The sequence below is a fragment of the Tyto alba genome, unplaced genomic scaffold (assembly GCF_018691265.1).
Source record: "Tyto alba isolate M040663 unplaced genomic scaffold, T.alba_DEE_v4.0 Super-Scaffold_38, whole genome shotgun sequence".
Lineage (NCBI taxonomy): Eukaryota > Metazoa > Chordata > Aves > Strigiformes > Tytonidae > Tyto > Tyto alba.
The window spans coordinates 28622014-28643844 of record NW_024881313.1 but is presented as its reverse complement, the minus strand read 5'-3'; the positions used below and the strand labels follow the sequence as shown (position 1 = coordinate 28643844).

Genomic DNA, 21831 nt, shown 5'->3' with positions numbered 1-21831 from the left:
AATAATAGCTGAATAACGTGGTATCATTGTAGGAGTGGAATTGCTTCAGAACATTCCTTGACTATTTCCATTTATTTCACTTTAATGAAATACGAGAGCAGTTTCTTAAACTTTGTTACATGCAATAGGATTGTCAGCTCAGACACATCCAAGCATGCAGGACTGTTTATTTGGAAGTTAGGGGATAGTAGCCCCTCAATACTTAATCTCAGCATTTACTAAAACAGGGCATTTCTGGACCTAGCCATGCAAAAGTTGCTCTGTGAAGATTTTGTGACAAATGCACTGCGAGACACTCTATTTTTCTGTGGTCAGCCCAACACTTTCCGTTTTGTTTTGTGCTATGTAACATACATAGAAGCTCCCTGCTGGTTCTGCTTCCCACCTTGCATAGTCTGCAGCTGTGTAGGGAACTGTGCGAATGCATTCTCCAATATAGTTCACTGGGAAGGGAAGTACAAAATGGGTCTTCATCTGGCATGGTTTGAAAGTAGGATCCTAAGAGAAAAATGCATTATTGTCAATTAGCAGAGATAAGACAATTTATCCCTTTGAGAACTCTGACTTTTTTGAGAACTATGAAATTCTGCCAAACATACGGACACACAAATGCTAAAGCTACCACCTGACCTACACTGCAACCAGTGACATTTGAACGGTGCCCACATTAGCAATCCAGTACACAGAACTTCCTTGGGAAACTAAAGTACGTAGACACTGTACATCAGCTACCCATCCTTGCACACCAGCTTCTCAGATGTGCAGATCTTGTATTATTACCAAAGAGTTTGTATTGGCATGCTTCCCCTGCCACATCCTTACTTTGACTGAAACAAGTGCTCATAACTTTCCACTTCTACATCCACATAAGTACCTGGTCACCACATCATACTTCAATCCATCTACTCAATTTTAGATATCAAAAACAGATTCAGAAACTGAAACCCACAAAAAATGCAAACTATTTATGAACAGCTGCAGCTATATGAAACTCCGCTCCACCATCCCCTGCAATAAACTCAGCTCTTCCTTACATCTCTACTTCAAAACTTCCAGTCCTCTTCATGTCTCCAGGCCTCTGCAGCACTTGTTTCTTTGCCTCTTTCACACACACCTGCTTGCGTGCTTACTTAAGCATGAGCAGAGCCTTACACACCTCCAGTAGCTTTTCTGACCCCATTTCAATAATCCCAAGCCTTTCTTAACTTCAGAGACCCATTCCCCAGCCCCTCACACAACTCTGGCTGGTTGGGCCAAGCACAGCAGCGTATACATCAGCAAATCCATGGGCAGAGCTCTCTGCCTCCTTCTCAAAGGAGCACTCAGCGTACACTAAGCTGGTTTTCTTTCCTATAGCCGAATACAGATTTTAATTTTTACTTAATTGTCACTGATGCTCTTTTGTCAGGTGTCATTCACAGTTAGAATCATTTAGGGAGGAGAAAAAGGAAGGGAAGGGACTAACTGGGAGTGACACCACATAAGCCTGGTTCTGAAAGAAACCAGGTTAAAAATAAAATAAGCATCACTTAGATGACAGCACAATCGAGCATTTGCCCGCATGCGTGGATGTGGAGTTAGCTAAATGATCTGCATGCCAGAAGGGATGACAACAAAAAGGGTGGCTCAGAGGGATTAAGAAGTTTGAAGGCTAGTTTAAGGAAACAATCCACCCAGAGTGGAACTGAAGGGCACATTGTTTCAGTGGTGTGCTTCTACGTAGTGAAAGAATCTGTAACAGCTTAAGAGGGATCATTAGTATCAGTAACAGCCCTGCAACACCCATGTCCCCAGCCAATAATGTACTTACATTAACTAGCTTTCTTGTGATCTGCAAGCCAGTAAGCATTTCGCTTCCCACATGTTTGACTTCTGAAGATTTCTACAAGAGACCCGGCCCTCTTATTAAATGATGGTTTAAAATTTTAGACCAGCAATACTACAAATGCTACCCCTACCACTCAAACCTCTCTGAAACTATCAGCCCATGTCTTCACAAACATAAGCAAGCTACTTGATTACTTTTTATATTTGATTTTCTTTTCAAATGCCAAATAAATTTCCTTTCAAGAGTAATTTGGCACTGAAAGACACCAAGACAGAGATTAAATGAGGCCCAGAAAGTTTCAGACTATCATTTCCCTCATGGACAAGGAACTGGGAGCTTATTCCAGTCTTGTCAGAAATCAAGACAGATATGCATATTGACAGAGCAGATCCTTTGTCAACTCTAGTGAATCAAGCATATTTTGTGCCAAATGTCCTGAACACCCAGATAATGAACCAAATTCCTATGCGACTGAGGAACTGCACGTCATGCCCTATTTCCTTTTGGCCAACATTTCAAGTAAAGCTCAGCTAAAAAAGAAATTACAGTTTTATGCAACAGAGAAAGGAAGCATTTCTTTTTCTACACCCCACGGAAAAGCAGTAACCTCGGGGTAAGGCTTGACAGCTGATCTACAGGATTACTACTGTCTATTTTATTGAGGTGAAGATAGCCTCTGTGGCAAAATGCATATCAGCTTATCACAGAGCTGACTCTTGCAAGTTTCTTCAGACATCTTTGTATGGACATAGTATCTGAGTTCAAACAATCTTCTCTTGATTGCACAGTGGTCTTTATACAAGAGCAAGTCAACTGTATTTGATGCCCTAGGCACAAATGAAGTAATTTCTTACCTCAATCACATGGGGACGAACAGGTTTTCTCTCTTTTTTACTTCTAGCTATACCCTTTATAAATTTCTCTACTTCTTTAGATGCTTCTGATATCTGTTGAGGTGCTGCATTCACTGAACATCTGTTAAAAATACATATAAATGTTTTAAATGTATTTTTGTTTTTTCAGACAGCCCTTTATAATTTGTACCACTTTGTCTTCCTAAACATTTTCTATTAAGTCATCAGAATGTTAGATCTGTAGTCACTGACAATCATTATCACAGAAAAAAGCAAATCATAATCCAGCATTTGATGTGCCAAAAAAAAAGTCACAGTCCAATTGCTTTTCTTTTGTTTGCCTAGAAACACCTTTGGACCTAAACTTTAGCTGTAGCTGTCAAACCACATCTGTGCGTAGGACAGGATTACATCAGTTTTCCAAAATATAAATGTCTCACAAAGAAACTAATGCCCTCTGTATTCTCTCTTTATAGTCAGACCTACCATGGTTTTAAACAGTACAGATATTTCCATAATTTCATTCATCATTTCATGCTTTGCAAAACAAAACTTTGCAACTTATGTCACTTCAAATGGACCCGTTTTTGGAACTAATGCGTCTGACACTAAACACTTTAAAGTGCCCTCTTACTTTTTCCAATATATGTCTAAAGCAGATTTCAGAATGTCACTGTTTTCCTTTAGGAGAAAAGAAAATCCAAAACAAGCTGTTAACACAATATAACAGTATTTGTCTAATGGATACCTTTAAAGGGGGAAAAAAAAAAAAAAAAGGCAGAATTTTGAGTATTTCTGTAAAACCTCACAGGTCATTTGCATACTTTTGGTACAACAGTTACATATTAATTTTGCTGTGAGTTTCCCATACCTGTTAAAAATTGAACAAAATAAGCCATAGCTATCACTTTGTAAGCAAGGAAAATTTAAACTAATAACATTTTTGTACTTCTCCCACAGACCTTCCATTTCACAAAACTCCAATACTCCATGAAGCACACAGAGAAATGCACATTCACAGGCCATGGCCTCTCTTTAACCAAAACGCCCCTTTTCCTTTTAGCTGGAACTCACCTGATGTTGTCACTATTTAATAAATACTTCTTAATTCGTGGTAGTTTACGCAGTATTGGTTTAATATCAGACATTTCTGCTATTCTCTTCATCAACTTCACCTGTGTGGGAAAGGAATGAAGAAAGATTACAGATTAAGCCAACAGAAAAAATTAGCAAAAACGAGAACTATAATTCCAAAGTCAAGGATTTGGGCCTCGCTGAAGGATGCCATTAACTTTTCACCTGATCCATCCCACTGAACATTTCTTGCAGTTCTCCAGAAGGCGTAAGGTTTTTGCTGGCTCTAATAGAGGCATATAAATGCCCACTATCAGGAATCCCATTTGACAGCTCCTGAGCAATCTTCTTCACCAGCACTCTGAAATGTTCTTCCTCTTCAAAACGGGGGCTGAAAAAGAGTAGAAACAGGTCTCTAGGTCTCATGCAAAAGCACACCAATGGAATTTATAATACTTAATCATTCATCACCCCAAATTCGATAAAGAGCTTTTAAACTGTTGGTTCTCCATTTAATCCACTATACAGTCATGCAAATGATGGAATGCTTATGTTTAGAAACTGAGAGCCACTAAAGATATAGTTATAAAAAGAAATCTCAAAGCAGGATCTCTAAGAAGAGGAGAATGGCTGGGGGGAGAGGGTCAGAAAAGAGAACCCCAACACACATGCAAAAACACAAACAAAACCCAATGTACGGTACTTGTTAAATATTTCACTCCATAAATGCATCATGTCTGGCAGATTTCTATCCAAGCATAGAGATGAAAAGACCACACCCTGAAGGAAAAAGTAAAAACAAAACACAAAAAAACAACCTTCACACAAGACAACCAAAGCAATAGCCTGAGAAATTAACAATAACTTTTTATGAAAGTGATGCAGTGATGCCAATCTAATGCTACACACCACAAAACCACTTTAATGCAGGCTGTGTTACTAAAATCAGAGCAGACATGAAATGTGATTGTTCTTCACACAAAGCAAGTCTGTCAATTCCTCCTTCTCAACAGTAAATAGCAATTCAGAAACAGAATTTCTTATGTTTCATAGTACAAATAAAACTGTACTGGGGATGCACACTTCTGCAAAGGATTCCCCCTAATTCAAATCCAGGATCCATGGGGAGCAGACAACAGCAGCAGACCTCAGCAGGTCTGAAAAAATCTTAAGAAATATTGCTAGGACTGTTATGCCAAATACTAAGATCTAATGATCTTGCAAACATTCCATGTTTCTGAACCACATTAACAGTGACATACACATGTTAGTGGCAATTTCTCTGGATAACTCTTTACCATTCTGTCCTCTACCCTTTGCCTCCAAATTTTATTTCAGCACTCAAAAAATGTGGTGACAGATGCTAGCGAAGCACTGACTTAAAATGGATAATCACATCAAGCTTAAGACAAAATACTAAGTTACTGTAATTGTCAAATTTGTATCTTACACAAAAAGGCACGAGTCCTTTAACACACTGAGTTTTCAATGCACACTAGCTGACCCTCTACCTGGAAGCCCTGACTGACCCTTAACTACAGAGCTGTTACTGCAAGTGTAAGATCTTGAAGTTTATGATTAATTTACCTGTTCATACACATCCAGGTGTGAATCATCCGGAATGATATGTGGGCTGACAGACATCCCACCTGTTTTTAGTTCTATTTTCTGGGCTTGTTCCCTGTAATCAAGAGCTCCACATCCCATCCTTCAAAAAACAAGAGATTTATTTCCATTTTCAGTTCATGACAAAACCAGGATCCATATGGCATTAGCAAAATAGACTATTTAGGCATTATCAAGCAAACATAGTATTTCACACCTTATAAAAGCTTCACACCAAGCTTTTCAATTACAGTATCCTGTTAATTCAAACTGGTGTATTAAAGCGTGTGCTTTTTGTACAGGCTTGCTGCCAACATCCATATGGAACTACATTAATAACATCACATAAGTTCTTATCACCACTAAAAGGAACAGACTCCTCCCAGCTCAGGTCACTTGTTCTGCTCTGTGTCACTCTTTCCCCTATGATGGGGTCAATATTTCTGTAACCACACAGGGAAATTAGACCAAAAAATCTATCTGAGTGAAAACTTTATTTCATGTTAGGCTATTTTTTATCTACATAAATTTTCCAATCTGTTCAGGGAATGCTTGTGCTGATGCTGGAGAACAAAGCAATGCAGAGACTGATGGAGAAGGAGAAAGGGGCTGGCAACTCTGTGGGGAAGAGGGAAGACTGTTCTTTCTACAGGACACCAACCTATCAGCACTTCCCTCTTATAATAAGAACAGATGCTGAAATCATTAAAAGCAGTATTATTTCAGTAAGCTGTACTATGGCCTGTTGCTTCAACTTCTAAGAAGGTAAACCTCTCACTTTGTAATGACGTTGCAGAAGAGCGGCACATATGGTTTGAGCTCCTCGGGAAGCGTGTTCAAGCTGGAAACAGCTCGGAAATAAACCACCCCATTGGTTGGCTGAGCGCAGTACTGGACAGGAATTTCATCAGCTAGGGATAAAAAAACAAAAGCAAAAAACAATCAACAACTTCCTACTATAAACACATAGAAGCAAAAACATTTTTTTTACAAGATCTTCCCATTAGGAATTATTTTCTGTTGGCACTTCAGAGCCACTTCTCGGTTAAACTTTGCACATTGCACTGAAAGCTGAACTAAAGGGGTTTTATTGTTTCTGTCCATGGCAAGATAATAGATACCTGGACAATTTGAAGACAGAATTCTGTTGAAAGAGGTCACATTTTAGAGATAACATTCAAATAAAGGAATGGTTATTTGTTTCTGAACAAGTCAAGAAGTCTTTCCCCCTTATTTTTTGATTTCATCCTCTCAAAAGTCAAGGAAAGCACATTCCTGCTCTGTACAGTCTAAGTTCAGGCGTTACAATATACACATTAGAATTTCCACAAAACCCAGGTCAATTTAGCATCAAAATTATACAGTACTTGACACTCGCTGGTAATTTCTGCAGGAAAGCGTCTGTTAGAAATACACTACAGAGCAGTATTACCTGCAAGATTTTGACAGAACTGTAACAAAACTGAGATCTACAATGTCTTGTTTCCTATCGATCCATGGGGTGGCCACTGTCAAAGGAGTGAGAAACTTGCACTCAAGTTATGAAGAATTACTTCCCCCCCCCATGGCTCCTGTACATCATATTCTGTAAAAACTAGGTAGGGAGGGAAAGCAGCAAGGAGGGCTCACTGCACAAGCTGCCAGTAGTGCTGCACCCTGGGCAAGTCTTTGGCAAGCAGGGAGATTGCTCAAGAGCATCGCAGCATGCCACCTCGAGACTCCAGCAGCTGCAGGGCAGGGCAGGAGGCAGGGAGCTTGCCTCAGGAGCCCTGGGAAGGGTGGGAGGCTGCTCCCAGCTGAAAACAGCCCCACATTGCCCCTTAGAGGCAGCCGCAAGAAGCATCTGCAGATCCACTGCAAACTGTCTGTGTCTGAGGTGGTGGACTAGAGGAAAAAGACCATAACTACAGGCAACAAACAGCAAGTACATAGGCTCCGCAAAGAGAAAAAATGAGCAAAAGCTGGGCCAGCAACTAGGTAACAACCCAAAAGTGTTGCTTTTCTGAGGACAAAACAGTGGTTACACCAACCTGCAAGTGTTGTCTCCAGCACAGTGAATGGGATTTGGGGCTCGATGTCAGACACTTTTAGAGCTGGGAGACAGGAGGTATCTTGAGGTTTGCTTTGAAGAGCAATCAATTCCAAACCTAGTAAGGAGAACAGAATATCAGTTTGTCATTTTCAGCTTTCCCTAAAAGTGCTGTCAAAACCTACTGAGGTGATGCGGATCAGAGAAACACAAGAGTTTGAAGTTTTGACTTTTCTATCAATTCTTTCAAATATTTTACTGAAACAAATTCTACAGATTATCATATTGCAACAACAAATGAACACTCTATCTTTGTAAATTCTCTTTCCAACCCTCCCCCCCCTTCACATCCTGTTTACAGTAACACGCAGCTTAAACCATAAAGAAGTGACATCTGCCAGCCTGTCCTGTCACCCAGCTCTGCAAACACCAACCCAGGCAACCCAGACCTCACAGGTAAGAAGCTTCTTTCTAACCCATTCCCCTCAGTTCTTACTCAAGCACTGTGTCAGTACACTGGAGCAGCTAAATTGATGTGTTTAATTTTGCATTTCAGCCTTTCAGATTCTAGCTGGTCACCTCTAAGTTCTCTCCAATTTATCTTCATAAGTAGAAAGCCTCATCTGATTTTCTGCTCCGTTATTCCCCGCCTAGTACCATAGCTTCAGAATATTAATGCCACTTTTTTGGAGAATTTCTGTGTCTAGATCAGTGTTTTCACAAAATTACAAAGTTTAAGTTATTGCCCAGAGTAAGTTAATCACAATATTACTTTTATAGTTGGCTTTTTAAGTAGAAAAGATAAGAAATAAAATTACAAAATGTAAGTTTTATAGGAGCATGGAGCAGACTTCATATGCTCAAAAATAAACTGCTTCAAGGTAAATGGTGGAATTCATCTTGTACTTGGAGCAAGTTAACATGGGAAAGAGTAAGTAGATCAATATTTTAAAACTATTTCCTTTCTTCTGCCCCAGTGAAGACATAATCATTCTATTTTTAAGTGCTAAACTGATGGAATATAACAATCATACACTGCATGTATGTAGTGTAAATACTACACTGCCTAGTCCCATAACATGTACACACAAAGTTCCAACAAAAAAATCTTCCTTTATGTGCAAATGCTGGAGAGTGCCCAAGAATTTAAGATATTCTACAGAACACCAGTTAAAAAACTGGTTGTGTTTTTAAGCAGTTACCCAAATAAAAAGATGAAAAAGCATGTCAACCTTTTTCAAAGATCAGGGTTTTTTCTTCTTCAGAAAGAGCACTGACTTTTTTTCCCAGCTTTTCTGCTTCCATTTTTGCTTGTTTATCATGGTAGTCTTCCTCTGGACTCATTGACAGAGTCAATCTATGTGGATTATCCTGCAGAAATATATCCCAAAACAAAGCACTATTAACTCTGAGGGCAACTTCCTCCTGGTTTGCCTCAGATGATTGCTTCACCAGCAGTAGATAAAAGCAGTTTGTGCATCATTTGGCTTGCATATTATCAAAATTATCACAAACAGGCAATTTGAACTCTTCATTTCACACAGAACAGTCTGCTCCAAGGGTGGGGAAGAGAGGCAGCTTCCCACAAGAACAAGCATGAACAACCTCCTGTGAAATTTTAGTATAGAGTCAGAATCCCTCAACAGCACACAGTACTCATTAGTCTAATTAAATCAAGGTTAAACAACTGTACATAACGCTACAGAGCAGCATGCCATAAGGTTTATCTGAAGAATGTTATAAGGTGGGGAAACTGGTTAAATGCAGGAGGGTTTCATTAAACACCTCTTTCAACCTGCCCAAGCTTGAGAGTTCAGAGATTCCTTATGATGTAAAACGTGCATGCCTTATCTTGCTCAGAAATGCTATACATCTGTCTTGCTGCCAGAGAACTCTATGCATTATGCAAGTGTCACAACTGCTGTTGTGACACAACTATGCTGTTATGTCATAACTACTCTTTGTTTATACCAGACTGTGGAATTTGAATAACAAAATCCCTCAAGCAGCTTCCATTTTACATAATACAGGGTGACTAGTCAAAAGATAGTGACCTCAAAAATTGCCCATTTCAAAGTAGGAGTCAAACTGCAACATCTGTCACTGACAGACACTGCCAATAATTTGGGACAATGTAATCAGATCCTGTTTTATAAGTTTATCTCCCCTGTGCTTATGTGGAAAGACTACGGAAACCCGATTGACTAGAGAGTTGAAGAGGCAAATGTAAAATTAACCAGGCATAGTAAAATGGACAGGACAAACAGCATTCTGTCCCTTGTTCCTGGCCTTCCTGCCTTATTAATCTCCAGGCACAATATATAACAGTGCATAACCTTGCGATACAAGAACATCCAACTATTTTCATTACTTCCTATTGAGTCATATTTTTGCCTTAGCCCCCGCAGCAGAACTGCATAGTAAAGGACATTCTCAAAAATACTGTATCTGTATTTCTTCCCTACAAAAGCCTTAACAGCTCCCTACTAGTTCCAGACACCAATAATGCCTTTAGGAAAACAAATTTCAATTGATCCCACTGTCTCTTGTTGCCTTTGAGTATATGAGAACCAGCATTTATTTACTATTAAATCAGGTTGGCAGTTACTTATAGCAGATCCTTCCTTCAAAACAACTTGAACAAACAAAAAAAACACAATCAAAACCAAAAGCCCACCAACAAAACAAACATCCAAAAAACCCCAAACCCACTTTTGCACTGCTATCACGGGATTTTTTTATTTCTGGCATTAGTTAATTCAGGACTTCAGAACTATTCAATGTTATAATGCCTTTACCGGTTTTATTTCAAGAACTCCAGTTGAATGTATGGAGAAGAAAACAAGAAAAAGAGCAGAAAGCAATTGGCACTGATAGCAAAATTCAGACAGCAGTTCAGTAAACATGAGGAGCACCAGAAGGATCTTACTTATAACCAAAGTCTTTTCAAGGAAAAAGAGATACATCTTCCTATGCCAACACTAAGGAACATGTAACTAGGTCTATAATCCTCTGCTCACATCTCAGCTTCTCATTCAGAAACACTCATGTGCCCTTCTACAGCATCAGGCACCACAATTCAGTAAAACATTAGTGTGTTATCAATGTTCTAAGATGTGTGTTTCCAAATGTCCAACAAGTTTTTCCATTTTGCAAATTTTTCACTTCAGCCATTTAAAATTAGCATGCTTCATTCAAAAGTGCTGCTGTTCATCTATTTTCACCATCTGAAAATAGGCAGCATGGTTATTAAAATTAAACTGAAGGCTAATTTTTTAACACAGAATTGTGATTTTAAAATGAATACAGAAAATATTTTTTCCATAAGTTTGCCTACCTTAAAATATGTTTTAACTTTCTCTTGAAGAAATGTCGGATTTTCTTTAAGGCACTGCCTGAATTGAGAGACCTTATCTGCAATCTTCAGAAGCTCCACTGGATCACCATCTTGATTCCAGCAGGAGGCTATATACTGAATGAGAAAGAATAATTAGGTAAGCAGGACAATTCATCCACATTTCTAAAACCGAAAGCACTTGTGTTGCAAAACCACTTTATCATTTATATTTGAATAGCAGACATATAATGAGTAGTTCTAATATATTTGGAGAGGAAAAAAAACAAAAGCCAAAATATTTGTACAGATTAAAGGACTATTTCATCATCATCCGTCCCCTGTTCTCTCCATTCTCTCCTCTGATTTTATCATACCAAACCACCCTTTTTTTTTTTTTTATTTCCTTTCTCTTTTTATTTGCTTAGGTGTGTATATCTGCGTTCTGGAAATCTGTTGCAATATTCTTTCCTCACTCCCATTTAAATTAAATTCATTTTTCAGTCCAACAAAGAACAAAAATATAAACAAATAGTAGAGCAATGTAGTACATAAATATTGAAGCCTTCCCATTTATTCTATCAGTCAGATCAAAGGATTTATAATAAGGTAACTCAAACATTTACCACAGTTGGGACTTTGGAGAAAGAAGATACTAAATAACCAGAAATACCCCCAGGAATTTCTTTTGGAAGGATTTTTATTCTAGTTTTATTCTTCAGTTTGAGACTATTAAGTTCATTCAAGTTGCTATTAAAAGTTCTCCAAATACACCACAAGGTAAGTTATCACAGCCTTCTCCATTTCTATTCCATGTGAATGGGGAAAAACTGAAATGAAGTAAAATAAAAAAATCACAAGACACGTGAAAGAAAAAGCCCTTAAAAGCATATAGGAAACAAATGCATTGCAATTGTCAATACCACCTTCATTTCTTACCTCTTTAATTACAAGCAGCTATCACAAGCCTTCCAGACTTTTTCAATAATATCTATTACTATCTATTCTGTGGAAATTTCCTAATGTGTTTTAAATAACAGTATTGTTTTAGAATACACTCAAGTTAATTCTCTTGAAATATAAGTAGTTACTCCTTACGTGAGGCTTCTGTGGGGACATTACAACAACTCAGTGCTGGTTCTCAGTAAGCAACCTAGAAGTTTAACCATATATCCATGAGCATTGTCCAAACACTTTTTCAGCATTGGCAGGCTTGAGGCCATGACCACTTCCTTGGTGTTGTGGTTTAACTCTGGTGGCAGCTCAGCCCCAGGCAGCTGCTCGTTCACTTCCCTCACAGCAGGATGTGGGGGGAGAATCAGAAGAGTAAAAGTGAGAATTCTGGGTTGAGATAAATATGGTTTAATAGGTAAAGCAAAAGCTGCATGCAAGAAGAGCAAAATAAGGAATTAATTCACTGCTTCCCACAGGCAGGCAGGGGCTCAGCCATCTCCAGGACAGCCGGGCTCCATAACACATAACAGTGACTTGGGAAGACAAACGTCATCATTCTGAATGTCCCCCCCTTCCTTCTTCTTCCCCCAGCTTTATATGCTGAGCATGATGTCATGATATGTCCCGTTGGTCAGTTGGGGTCAGTTGTCCCAGCTGTGTGCCCTCCCAACCTCTTGTGGTCCCCCAGCCTCCTCACTGGTGGGGTGAGGAGCAGAAAAGGCCTTGACGCTGTGTAAGCACTGCTCAGCAGTAACTAAAACATCCTTGTTATCAGCATTGTTTTCAGCACAAATCCAAAATGTAGCCCCATACAAGCTACTATAAAGAGATTTAACTATCCCAGCCAAAATCAGTACACCTAGGGTCCTTGTTCCTGTCCTTGATCACCCTCTCCATGAAGATCTTTTTTCCTAATATCCAATCTATACTTCCCTAATGCAGCTTAAAGTCATTTCCTGGTATCCTATTACCAGACATGAAAGAGAAGAGACCAATACCTCCTGCTCTACTCTGTCATGAGGGAGTTGTAGACAGCAATGTGAGCTCACCCCTCAGTCTCCTCTTTTCTCAGCTGAACAAACTTAGTATCCTCAGCAGCTCCTCATAAGTAACACCCTCTAGTCCTTTAAGCATCTTTGTTGCCCTCCTTTGGATATGTTCTAATATTTTTACGTCCTTATATTGTGGAGCCCAAAACTGCACACAATTCTTGAGGTGAGGCCACACCAACGCCAAGTGTAGTGGGACAGTCACTTCTTTCAAGCCGTTAGCTATACTGTCCTTAATGCACCCCGGGATCTGGTTGGCCCTTTTTGGCTTTATGTGACTCATACTGAACTTACCATCAGTGAAAACCCCCAGATCCCTGTACTCATAGAATCATAGAGTTGTTTGGATTTGAAGGAACCTTTGAAGGTCACCTAGTCCAACCGCCCTATAATAAGCAGGGTCATCTTCAACTAGATCAGGTTCCTCAGAGCCCCATCCAACCTGACCTTTAATGTTTCCAGGCCCTTTCTGCAGGGCTGCACTCCAGCCTCATCCTCCAGTCTATATGGACTTCCAGGATTATACTGTCACAGGTGCAGAAGCCACATTTTCCCTTGTTAAACTTCATCCAGTTTGTGATTGTCCTGCACTCCAATCTATCAAGATGCCTATGTAAGGCCTCATTACCCTCAAAGGAATCAACAACTCCTGATAATTTAGTATCATCAGCAAATGTACTTAGCGTGCACTCCTACTCCTGTGTCCAGGTCATTGATAAAAACACTGAAGAGAACTGGCCCTACAATTGAGCCCTGGGGAACACCACTAGTGACTGGCCACCAGCCAGATATTACCTCATTTAGTAAAACTCCTGGAGCACCCAGCCAATGGTTCACCTATCATACTGTGCTTTAAGTAGATACATCACACAAAGGAAAGTCCTTCTAATTGTAAATCTAGCACAGCACTGGAATATAGCATGGGAGTCAGAGAATCCTTACCATATGACAATTAAAGCTACACAGATGGTCATCTGTGATAGCCAACAAAAGGCAAATGATGGTGACTGATCTGATGGCATTCTGCAATGGAGTGACTGCACTGGTGGATAAGGGAAGAGAAACTGATGTCATGTATCTTGACTTCTGTAAGACCTTTGACATAGTTCCACACAACACCCTTGTCACTAAACTGGATAGATACAGGTTTGATAGGTGGACTATTCAACGGATAAGGAATTGGCTGGACAGCTGCATACAAACGTTGGCATTCAATGGCTCAACATCCACGTGGGGATCAGTAACAAGTAGCATCTGCCCTCAGAGATCCATATTGGGACCGATACTGTTCAATACCTTTATAATGACAGACAGTGGGACTGAGCACATGCTCAGCAAGTCTGCAGATGACACCATGCTGAGTGGTGCAGCTGATACGCTTGAGGGAAGGGATGCCATTCAGAGGGACCATGACAGGCTTCAGATGTGGACCCACATGAACCTCAAAGTTCAACAAGGCCAAGTGCAAGGTCCTGCACCTGGCCTGGGGCCATGATCAGTAATCAGTACAGGTTGGGTGATGAATGATTTGAAAGGTGTCCTGCAGAGAAGGGCTTGGGAATATTGGTAGAAGAAAAACTGCATATGAGACCACAATTTGTGCTCGCAGCCCAGAAAGCTAATTGTATCCTGAACTGCATAAAAAGAAGTATGTCATCACATTGAGAGAGGCAATTCTCCCCCTCTACTACACTCTCACAAGACGTCACCTGAAGCACTGCATCCAGCTCTGGCACCCACAGTACAAGACATTGACCTGTTAGAGAAGATCCTGAGAAGATCCACAAAAATAATCAGAGGGGTGTAACACCTCCTATAAAGAAAGGCTGGGGGAGTTGGGGTTATTCAGCCTGCAGAAGAAAAGGCTTCCGGTATACCTTACTGTGGCTTTTCAATATATGAAGGGGGTTTATGAGAAAGACAGAGAGACTTTTTACCATGGCCTGTACTGACAAGACAAAGGGCAACAGTTTTAAAATGAAAGAGGGCAGATTTAGACTGGGCATATGAAAGAAATTGTTTATAATGAGGGTGATGAGACACTGGAACTGGTTGCCCAGAGAGGTTGTGGATGCCCCATCACTGGAAGTGCTCAAGGTCAGGTTGGATGGGACTTTGAGCAACTTGATCCAGTGAAAGATAGACCTGCCCATGGCAGGGGGGTTGGAACTAGATGACCTTTAAGGTCCCTTCCAGTCTAAACCATTCTGCAATTACTTTAGTTGTAACATGGGTCCCTTTCAGGCACTTTTCAAGGTAAACTTCTGAAACATGACCTCAGGGAAAAGAACTGAAATATAACCTTCCTCTATGGGAGTATTAATAACAAATGCTGCATGACTGGCCTTTAAAAGCAGTAATTGTTTAAGAATTTTTCTAAAATTAAGTCCTAGCAGTGGAATCAACTTTAAAGCTTAAAAATGTTGCAAGATAAAGTATATGTGTAAATATTTCAGACAGAATTACTCACACAGTCTGAAGACATGCTAGAAAGTACTGGCTATCAGTCAGGCACATTTTGCCAGATCATACTATGAAACATGACAGGCAATTAAATATCCACAGTTTTTCTGTTTCACTGTATGGCAATCTGATTTGAAACAGCTCTTAGTTGTGCTCTCCAATTTACAAGTCTCAGGTGAAAAGCAGAGCTCTGGACATAACTTTGTAGGCCAAAGGAATGAACTCCTGTTCACACTAAAGATACAACACTGGAAAGACAGAACGCAAAAGAACTGCTAAGCAACTGAGGTTGCTGCAGAGTAAAAAAGCCCAGAGGATACTGCAGAATGAGTGGCAGCAGGAGGCCCTGATTTCCAAATTGATTGCAAATACTGCAGCTAACTCGTTCCCAAATTTACAACTTGCAGGCTTCTCAAAGATACCACATTCTGCTGTGAAACATGTCTTCTGTAACAGCTTTGTGTCAGAATTTTGTTACACCTTTGGTATCAAAATTTGAGGCCAAGAATAGAATTAGTGTACAGTTTCACTTGTGAAATCCTGAAATTAAATTACAGCAGTACAACCCTAAATTCCATAGAAAAGCATATTTCTTCTATTTGATTTTTAAAAATACATAGGCACCTAGCAAAACATGCAGTTCCAAGAGCCAGTATGGCGTGCCGCTCTTACAGAGGTAATCCGTGCTACTGCAATCAAAGCTACTATTCAGTCAAAGGCAACAGGCTCACTGCCTGATTAAGTCATACAGTGTGGAGTCCAGCAATAGTTTGAAGACTACTAAAAAGAAAGAAGAAAGATGTACATGAGATGACAAAGAAAAAGCCCTTAAGTGATAAGTTTTACATATGAAGAACCTGCAGAGTGACCGCATATTTTGTGAAGATGTAGACAGCAAATTTTTTATCCATTCCTAAAAAAACACCACACCCAGGCACACATACAGACTTACAGATGTCAGGGCAAGTCCAAAACTTGTAGACTGGTGCTTCAGCTGGATTTCAATTTTGTGAAGTAGAGCTTCAATCCTATCTTCCTCAAATCCTTTCCTTTGGGAAGGGGTGATGAGAGAAGGAAATCATATCCATTAACACTAATCACTTTAAGTGAAGTTACAAAAATGAATTATAACATCGATAAAGGAAGCATTACAACATAATGTCTTCCACACTGAATTAAAATTGATATGAAATAATCTTATCATGCTGTGTCATTTAGTGAAACTGCATTAATATCACTAAACATTTGAAGGTTATGCTGATGAATATGCTACAACAGAGGAAGAAGCAGATGCAAGTTTTAAAAGTATTGAACAGTATTACTGCTTCTTTGGTGTATTTATTTTAATACAACTAAATTTTTAAGGCATGTTATTACACATATGCCTGCATTATAATATGACTATATATTATTATGTTGTTAATATCTAATTGTAAAAGACTGTGTGAAAGAACTAACAGTATTCTCAAAAATTTAGCATTACTCACGCAATAACTTCATCAACTGTTCTAGCAATTATCTGTTTCACAGTATCAATGTCTCTTTCAGCAATACCCTGTAGACCCACACTGAAATAAGCTTCTCTTGTTGAACCATTAAACCTAAAATAAAACATACTAAACTCAGTGACAAGCATTAGAACTTAAGCATTAAACCAGCCAGCAAAGGCAGAAGGGGAAAAGTACCCATTCACTTTCACATACACACAGAGAGGATTTTAAAACCTAGATAGAAAGAAAAATAATTACCAAAGAGGCAAGAAATTGAACTTAAAAGCATTTTTTTGTTCAATGTCAGTAGTAGTAGCCACTGTTAATAAAACATTGTCAGGTAAAGAAATCTCTTTTTTTAAGATGAAAATTTTAGCTGTTTTTAACATCAAACATACATTCTACTTAAGCAGGTGAGTAGAATGCTACCTTTAAATTTGTGCTTTTAAAGCATTATTTGTAAAGTAAGTAGTGAAGGTGAAGTGTTCCATATTTCTTGCAATTAGTTTCAGTGGAACTTCAAAAAAAAAAAAAAAAAAGGTAAAGATAATTTTGTCCAAGCTGTCAGGCAAGGTTAATCATAAGAACTCATCTTCAGAGAGACAAATTGACACTTGCAAAAATATGGAACACCTAACAGTTCAAACCAAAGCCAACAAACAAAAAGCAACAGGCTCTTATCAATTCTAAACATCCACTACTCTATGTCTAAAAGCCACAGAAAGAATTCAATGGCAGATTCAGGTGTTGAATTCTGGATTACTGGTCTCTGGACACAAACTTATTCTTCTAGGTTGATTCACCAGCACAGTCACTAAGGCAAATTAAAGCAAATTCACTGTTCGGTTCAACACCGTATTAATATATTCAACCTGGAAAAGGCTCAGCTGACAAAACATACAACTGAATCACTACTTCAGTGTCTAAAGACAGATATTAAGATGTCTGCATGGCACTGGCATGCATGACACAGGACTTTCAGGAAGCCCATGACTTCACGTAGAGACAGTTCAAGCCAGGCAGAGTACTCGACGACACTGAAATCATAGATGAGTATATTAAGGTTTTCCACTCAAACATCTGAGACAGTCAGTGGGAGACAAAGCCATGATTTTTGTCATCCTCAAATCTAAAAATCAGTCAGATGAATCATGCCCTGAAACTAGGATGAGCAGCTGAGCCTGCAGTCAGGTGAAGACAATCCACCCACCCTTAGTCTGCAGCACAGAGCAAGCTCAGAAGACTGGCTGCAAGAACTACAGTTTGAACAAGCCCTTGTGGTACTGAGGCAATGGCAAGTTTGTGGCACTTAATTGCACAAAAGCACAAAATTTATGCCAAACCTACCTACCTACTACTAAATCACAGATTTAAAGCAAAAAAGCAAAGTTAACACAGTACAGAGAAGAACTAGCAAACTCTTCCAAGTAATACTAAATGGCCAAGATGAAAATGACAAATAAATTAGGGCACAAAGATATACCATATTTTTATCTACCCGTTTTTCTTGTTCATAAGCTTTAAACAGTACAATTTTGTTTAAACTAACATAGCTTCTATTGAATATTCTGACGAGCCAAAAATTACAGTTAAGAATGCTTTATATTTAATCAATAGAAACTCTTAAGTTTAATATTAAAGTTTAATAGTAAAATAAGATTATTCTGGTGTAAATTGTCTGTATGAGAGATGACTTCTCCCAACTTAATAGTGGTTTGTAACTTTTCTAATATTGCATATAGTGATGAAATGTAAATTGCAACACTTACCCAACATCAGGAGAAAAATCTGTACCAACACCAGACTCAATTAAGGCTTTGTAAAAAGGAGAATTTGGCCCATCAACCAACAGTGAAGACAACAGGCTTAGTGTGAACGTTTCAAAAGTGTCTGTAATACTGAAGAAAAATTGATAGTTCTTAAAAACCATCAAGCTACAGACATGCAACACCCAGCACCACTGAGTTAATTTCAGAAGAATTACTTCTACAAAACAATGTAGAGGGAGCAAGGGAGAAATAATTGTCAGTTATGAACACTGCACCAAACCTCAGGGAAATATGAGAGTTTTACATCTTTCACTTGTTATAACTAGCAGTTGTCCTGCGTCTGAGTGATTAGTGGAGTTTTTGGTAGGAGGGGAGGGGGCTACAGCAGCGGCCTCCTGTGAAAAGCTTCTCCCAGCTCCCCCAGCTCCAAGCCGGATCCACCTCTGCACCAAGGCCGAGCCAATCAGCTGTGCCTCCATTAAAACGTATTTAAGAAGGGACCTGGGAGGAGGACTTGCAACATCTACAGGAACACAAAGGTTGATGGAGAAGAAAAATGAAGTCAAAAAAGGGGGGAAGGTGTGCCAGTGCAGAGACCCGCCTGTATCCTGCGGTGAGATGGCAGGGCGGTCCCCCCCACCCATGAAGGTCTATGGTGGAGCAGACACTGACAGGGCCTGTGAGGGGCCTCATACGGTCATTTAACGTGGCTGCACCTGACATCAACCAGGATCCTGTGGGAAGAAGCAGCCTCTGCTGTTACGGTTCAGTGCTGGGAGGATTGCAGCATGCAGGAGTGTCCCACACCGGAGCAGCCTGGGGGTGGGCTGCATCCCATGGGAGGGACTCCAGTTGGAAAAAAGTTGTGGAGGACTGTCTCCTGTGAGAGGGGGACCATGCTGGAACAGGTGAAGTTCCAGAAGTTCCCCCACCCTGAGATGGAAGAAGCAGCAGCACTGACTGCACCCCCATTCCCTGCCCCTACACTGATGGGGGAAGAAGCTAGAGATATGGGGAGCAAAGCTGATCCCAGGAAGAAGGGACGGATGTGGGGAAGGTGTTCTCAAGATATGGTAATGCTTCTCACTGTCCTACTCTGTCTGTTAAGTGTTGTTGTTAGTGCCTGTATTAAATTTATGTTCTCTTTTTCTTCCCCTAACAAGTCTGTCTTTTGCCCGTGACCGTAATGGTTAAGACATCCCTCCCCACCCTATCTCAAATCCCATGCCTTTGTTTTTTTATTTCTTCTCAGTGCTGGGGGTGGGGAGGGGGGAGTGACTGGCTGCATGGTGCTCAGCTGCCCTCTGAGCTGAAACCATGGTAGCAGCAAAGCAAGTTAAATTAGGCTGCAACAGTAGATAAAGTCAGTAATAGGGTCATACAGAAAAGCCTGCATGTGACAAGAAACTGAAAGACAGGAAACCAGTGTTCCCAGAAGTCTAATCCACTGAACAGTTCTGTAAAATAACAGTTAATTTTCCTTATGTCTACCTGCTAAAGAAAAAGACAGGAAAAATTCTACTTAGCAATTAAACCTTCATTTACTAAAGCAGGATTTGTCTAGCTTTCCCATGGCGTTATTTGCCTTAAGGATGATATTTATGAAGAAGGATTGGGGGACATGAAATACGCCTGCATCTTGCTTACAGTTCCAAAATGACCCTTTGATTCAGAATTTCATTTTCATACACTTACTCTGTCAACAAGTAGCTGACGCTGACAGTTGTCTGCTTGGAAGGATCAGTAGAAAATGAGTCTAAGCCACATGTTACACTGTGTTCTCTCTGTAAAGTATAATAAATACATTTGATGCAGACTAAACTCAGTGCAGAAGTTAGAAATAAAAAAAATGACTGCTTGCATCTTCATGGCACCTTCCTTCCAGTGATTTAAAATAATTTTACAGATACTCATGAGTAACTTCAATATTCATGAGTAAATACACAAACACAGGGTATCTTGAAAACTCAGCTGTATCTCAATATTTACAAGAAAAGAACAGAGTAAAGGATCAAGAAAATCTGGCCACAATTACCACTCTGAGCTGGGTTTCAAATAAATGCTTGTACTTCTGGACAATTCAGGGAGGAAAAGGGGCAGAGGAGAGGGAGAGAATAGAAAAAGTTATTTTTGACACCAATTTTTGGAAGTTTAGGTACCATTAGAGGGCATATTTCCTGACACTAAGTATCAATCTTTGTATCAGTAGCACTAAATGCTTTCCATTAATAGATGCTTTAGTGCTTTAAATGAGGCACCTGAAAACTGGAAATGAGAAAAATAAACAACTGCACACAATCATTACGTTACTGAAACTCAAAAGTAAATGTAGTTTTTCCTCGCTCTAACCAAAAATATATACTTCAGTTCATTTACACACAAATGCACACCTAAACAAAAAGGTAACTCCAGCAGGCTGGGCTAAATTCCAAGATCGGATGTGTACTATTTCGTTTTTTTGGTTTTTTTTTTTTTGTTTTTTTTTTTTTTACTTACAGGCTTTTCCCAGAGTTTCTGTTTCGGTATGTCAGTATTTGATTCAATTCTTTCAAATTTTATCAATGCTTCCTCATGTATTTGTTTCAAATGTTGCTCCAGTGGAAAATTACCATAAGTGAAAAATCTGTATTTCAAATGAAAGACTGGTATTAAGCATCACATTTTACATTAAAGTTACACTCACAGCTTTTAGTATATTCTGAATTTCATGTGTCTTCCACTGAGTCGGTTACATCTAGAGGGGAATACACTTTGTAAAATCCCTGGGTTAAAGATCCACCAGTTTGCCACATACATAAAAGTCACAGATCTGGTAAAATTCCACATTTTTCAACTTCTGTTTCATGCTTCCTAGGCCACAAAAAGCTAGAATTCATTTAGTCACAGCAATATACAACGTTGAAGAGAAAGTATTAGTAATTGAAGCCAGAATCCCAATGCTCTGAAGTTTCAGAAGACAAAATTACGGTCCTCATACATAATGTGTAAAGTATGATGATCCACGTGTCAACTGATCTATAAAACACAGCTGGGTTCTGCAGGTCAGTCTAACCAAGCATATTCCCACACCTATGAGAGACACTGCCAACACCCACTGGATTAAACATGAGCTTGAGATATGTCTACAGTAAATCTTATTTCCCAATTAAAATCTAAACACAGGTACAGTAGAATACTTGGGATGATAAGAAAAACAAATGATGGTAAATTCACTATCATGACAAAAGCTGATGTTCCATAAGTGAATTAATCAGCCTAACAGTTTGACCACAAAATTGATACAGAAGAAACGACAATACTATAGATTTCCCTCCATATCACTTTCAAATTGACTTTTAGCTTAAATACCTTATTAGTGCCAACAGAATTAGTACCTGACTCA

At 39.4% G+C, this 21831-nt stretch overlaps 1 protein-coding gene across 2 annotated transcripts in view; it reads right to left on the bottom strand.

Annotated features, from left to right (window-relative positions):
- The window catches only part of PITRM1 (pitrilysin metallopeptidase 1), a 30769-nt gene that overhangs the window by 4526 nt on the left and 4412 nt on the right, over positions 1–21831 (bottom strand). The window contains exons 8-23 of one of the 2 annotated variants that reach the window (XM_032982666.2): positions 20946–21072; positions 20145–20233; positions 18450–18578; positions 16678–16791; positions 16143–16239; positions 10728–10862; positions 8623–8761; positions 7392–7508; positions 6140–6272; positions 5344–5464; positions 4460–4536; positions 3982–4147; positions 3757–3857; positions 2683–2803; positions 1811–1882; positions 386–498 (exon numbers count right to left, since the gene is read on the bottom strand). In XM_032982666.2, the coding sequence (XP_032838557.2) occupies positions 386–498; positions 1811–1882; positions 2683–2803; positions 3757–3857; positions 3982–4147; positions 4460–4536; positions 5344–5464; positions 6140–6272; positions 7392–7508; positions 8623–8761; positions 10728–10862; positions 16143–16239; positions 16678–16791; positions 18450–18578; positions 20145–20233; positions 20946–21072 (1851 nt within the window). The remainder of the gene's footprint in view (positions 1–385; positions 499–1810; positions 1883–2682; positions 2804–3756; positions 3858–3981; positions 4148–4459; positions 4537–5343; positions 5465–6139; positions 6273–7391; positions 7509–8622; positions 8762–10727; positions 10863–16142; positions 16240–16677; positions 16792–18449; positions 18579–20144; positions 20234–20945; positions 21073–21831) is intronic. The other variant, XM_032982667.2, reaches the window with a different exon arrangement.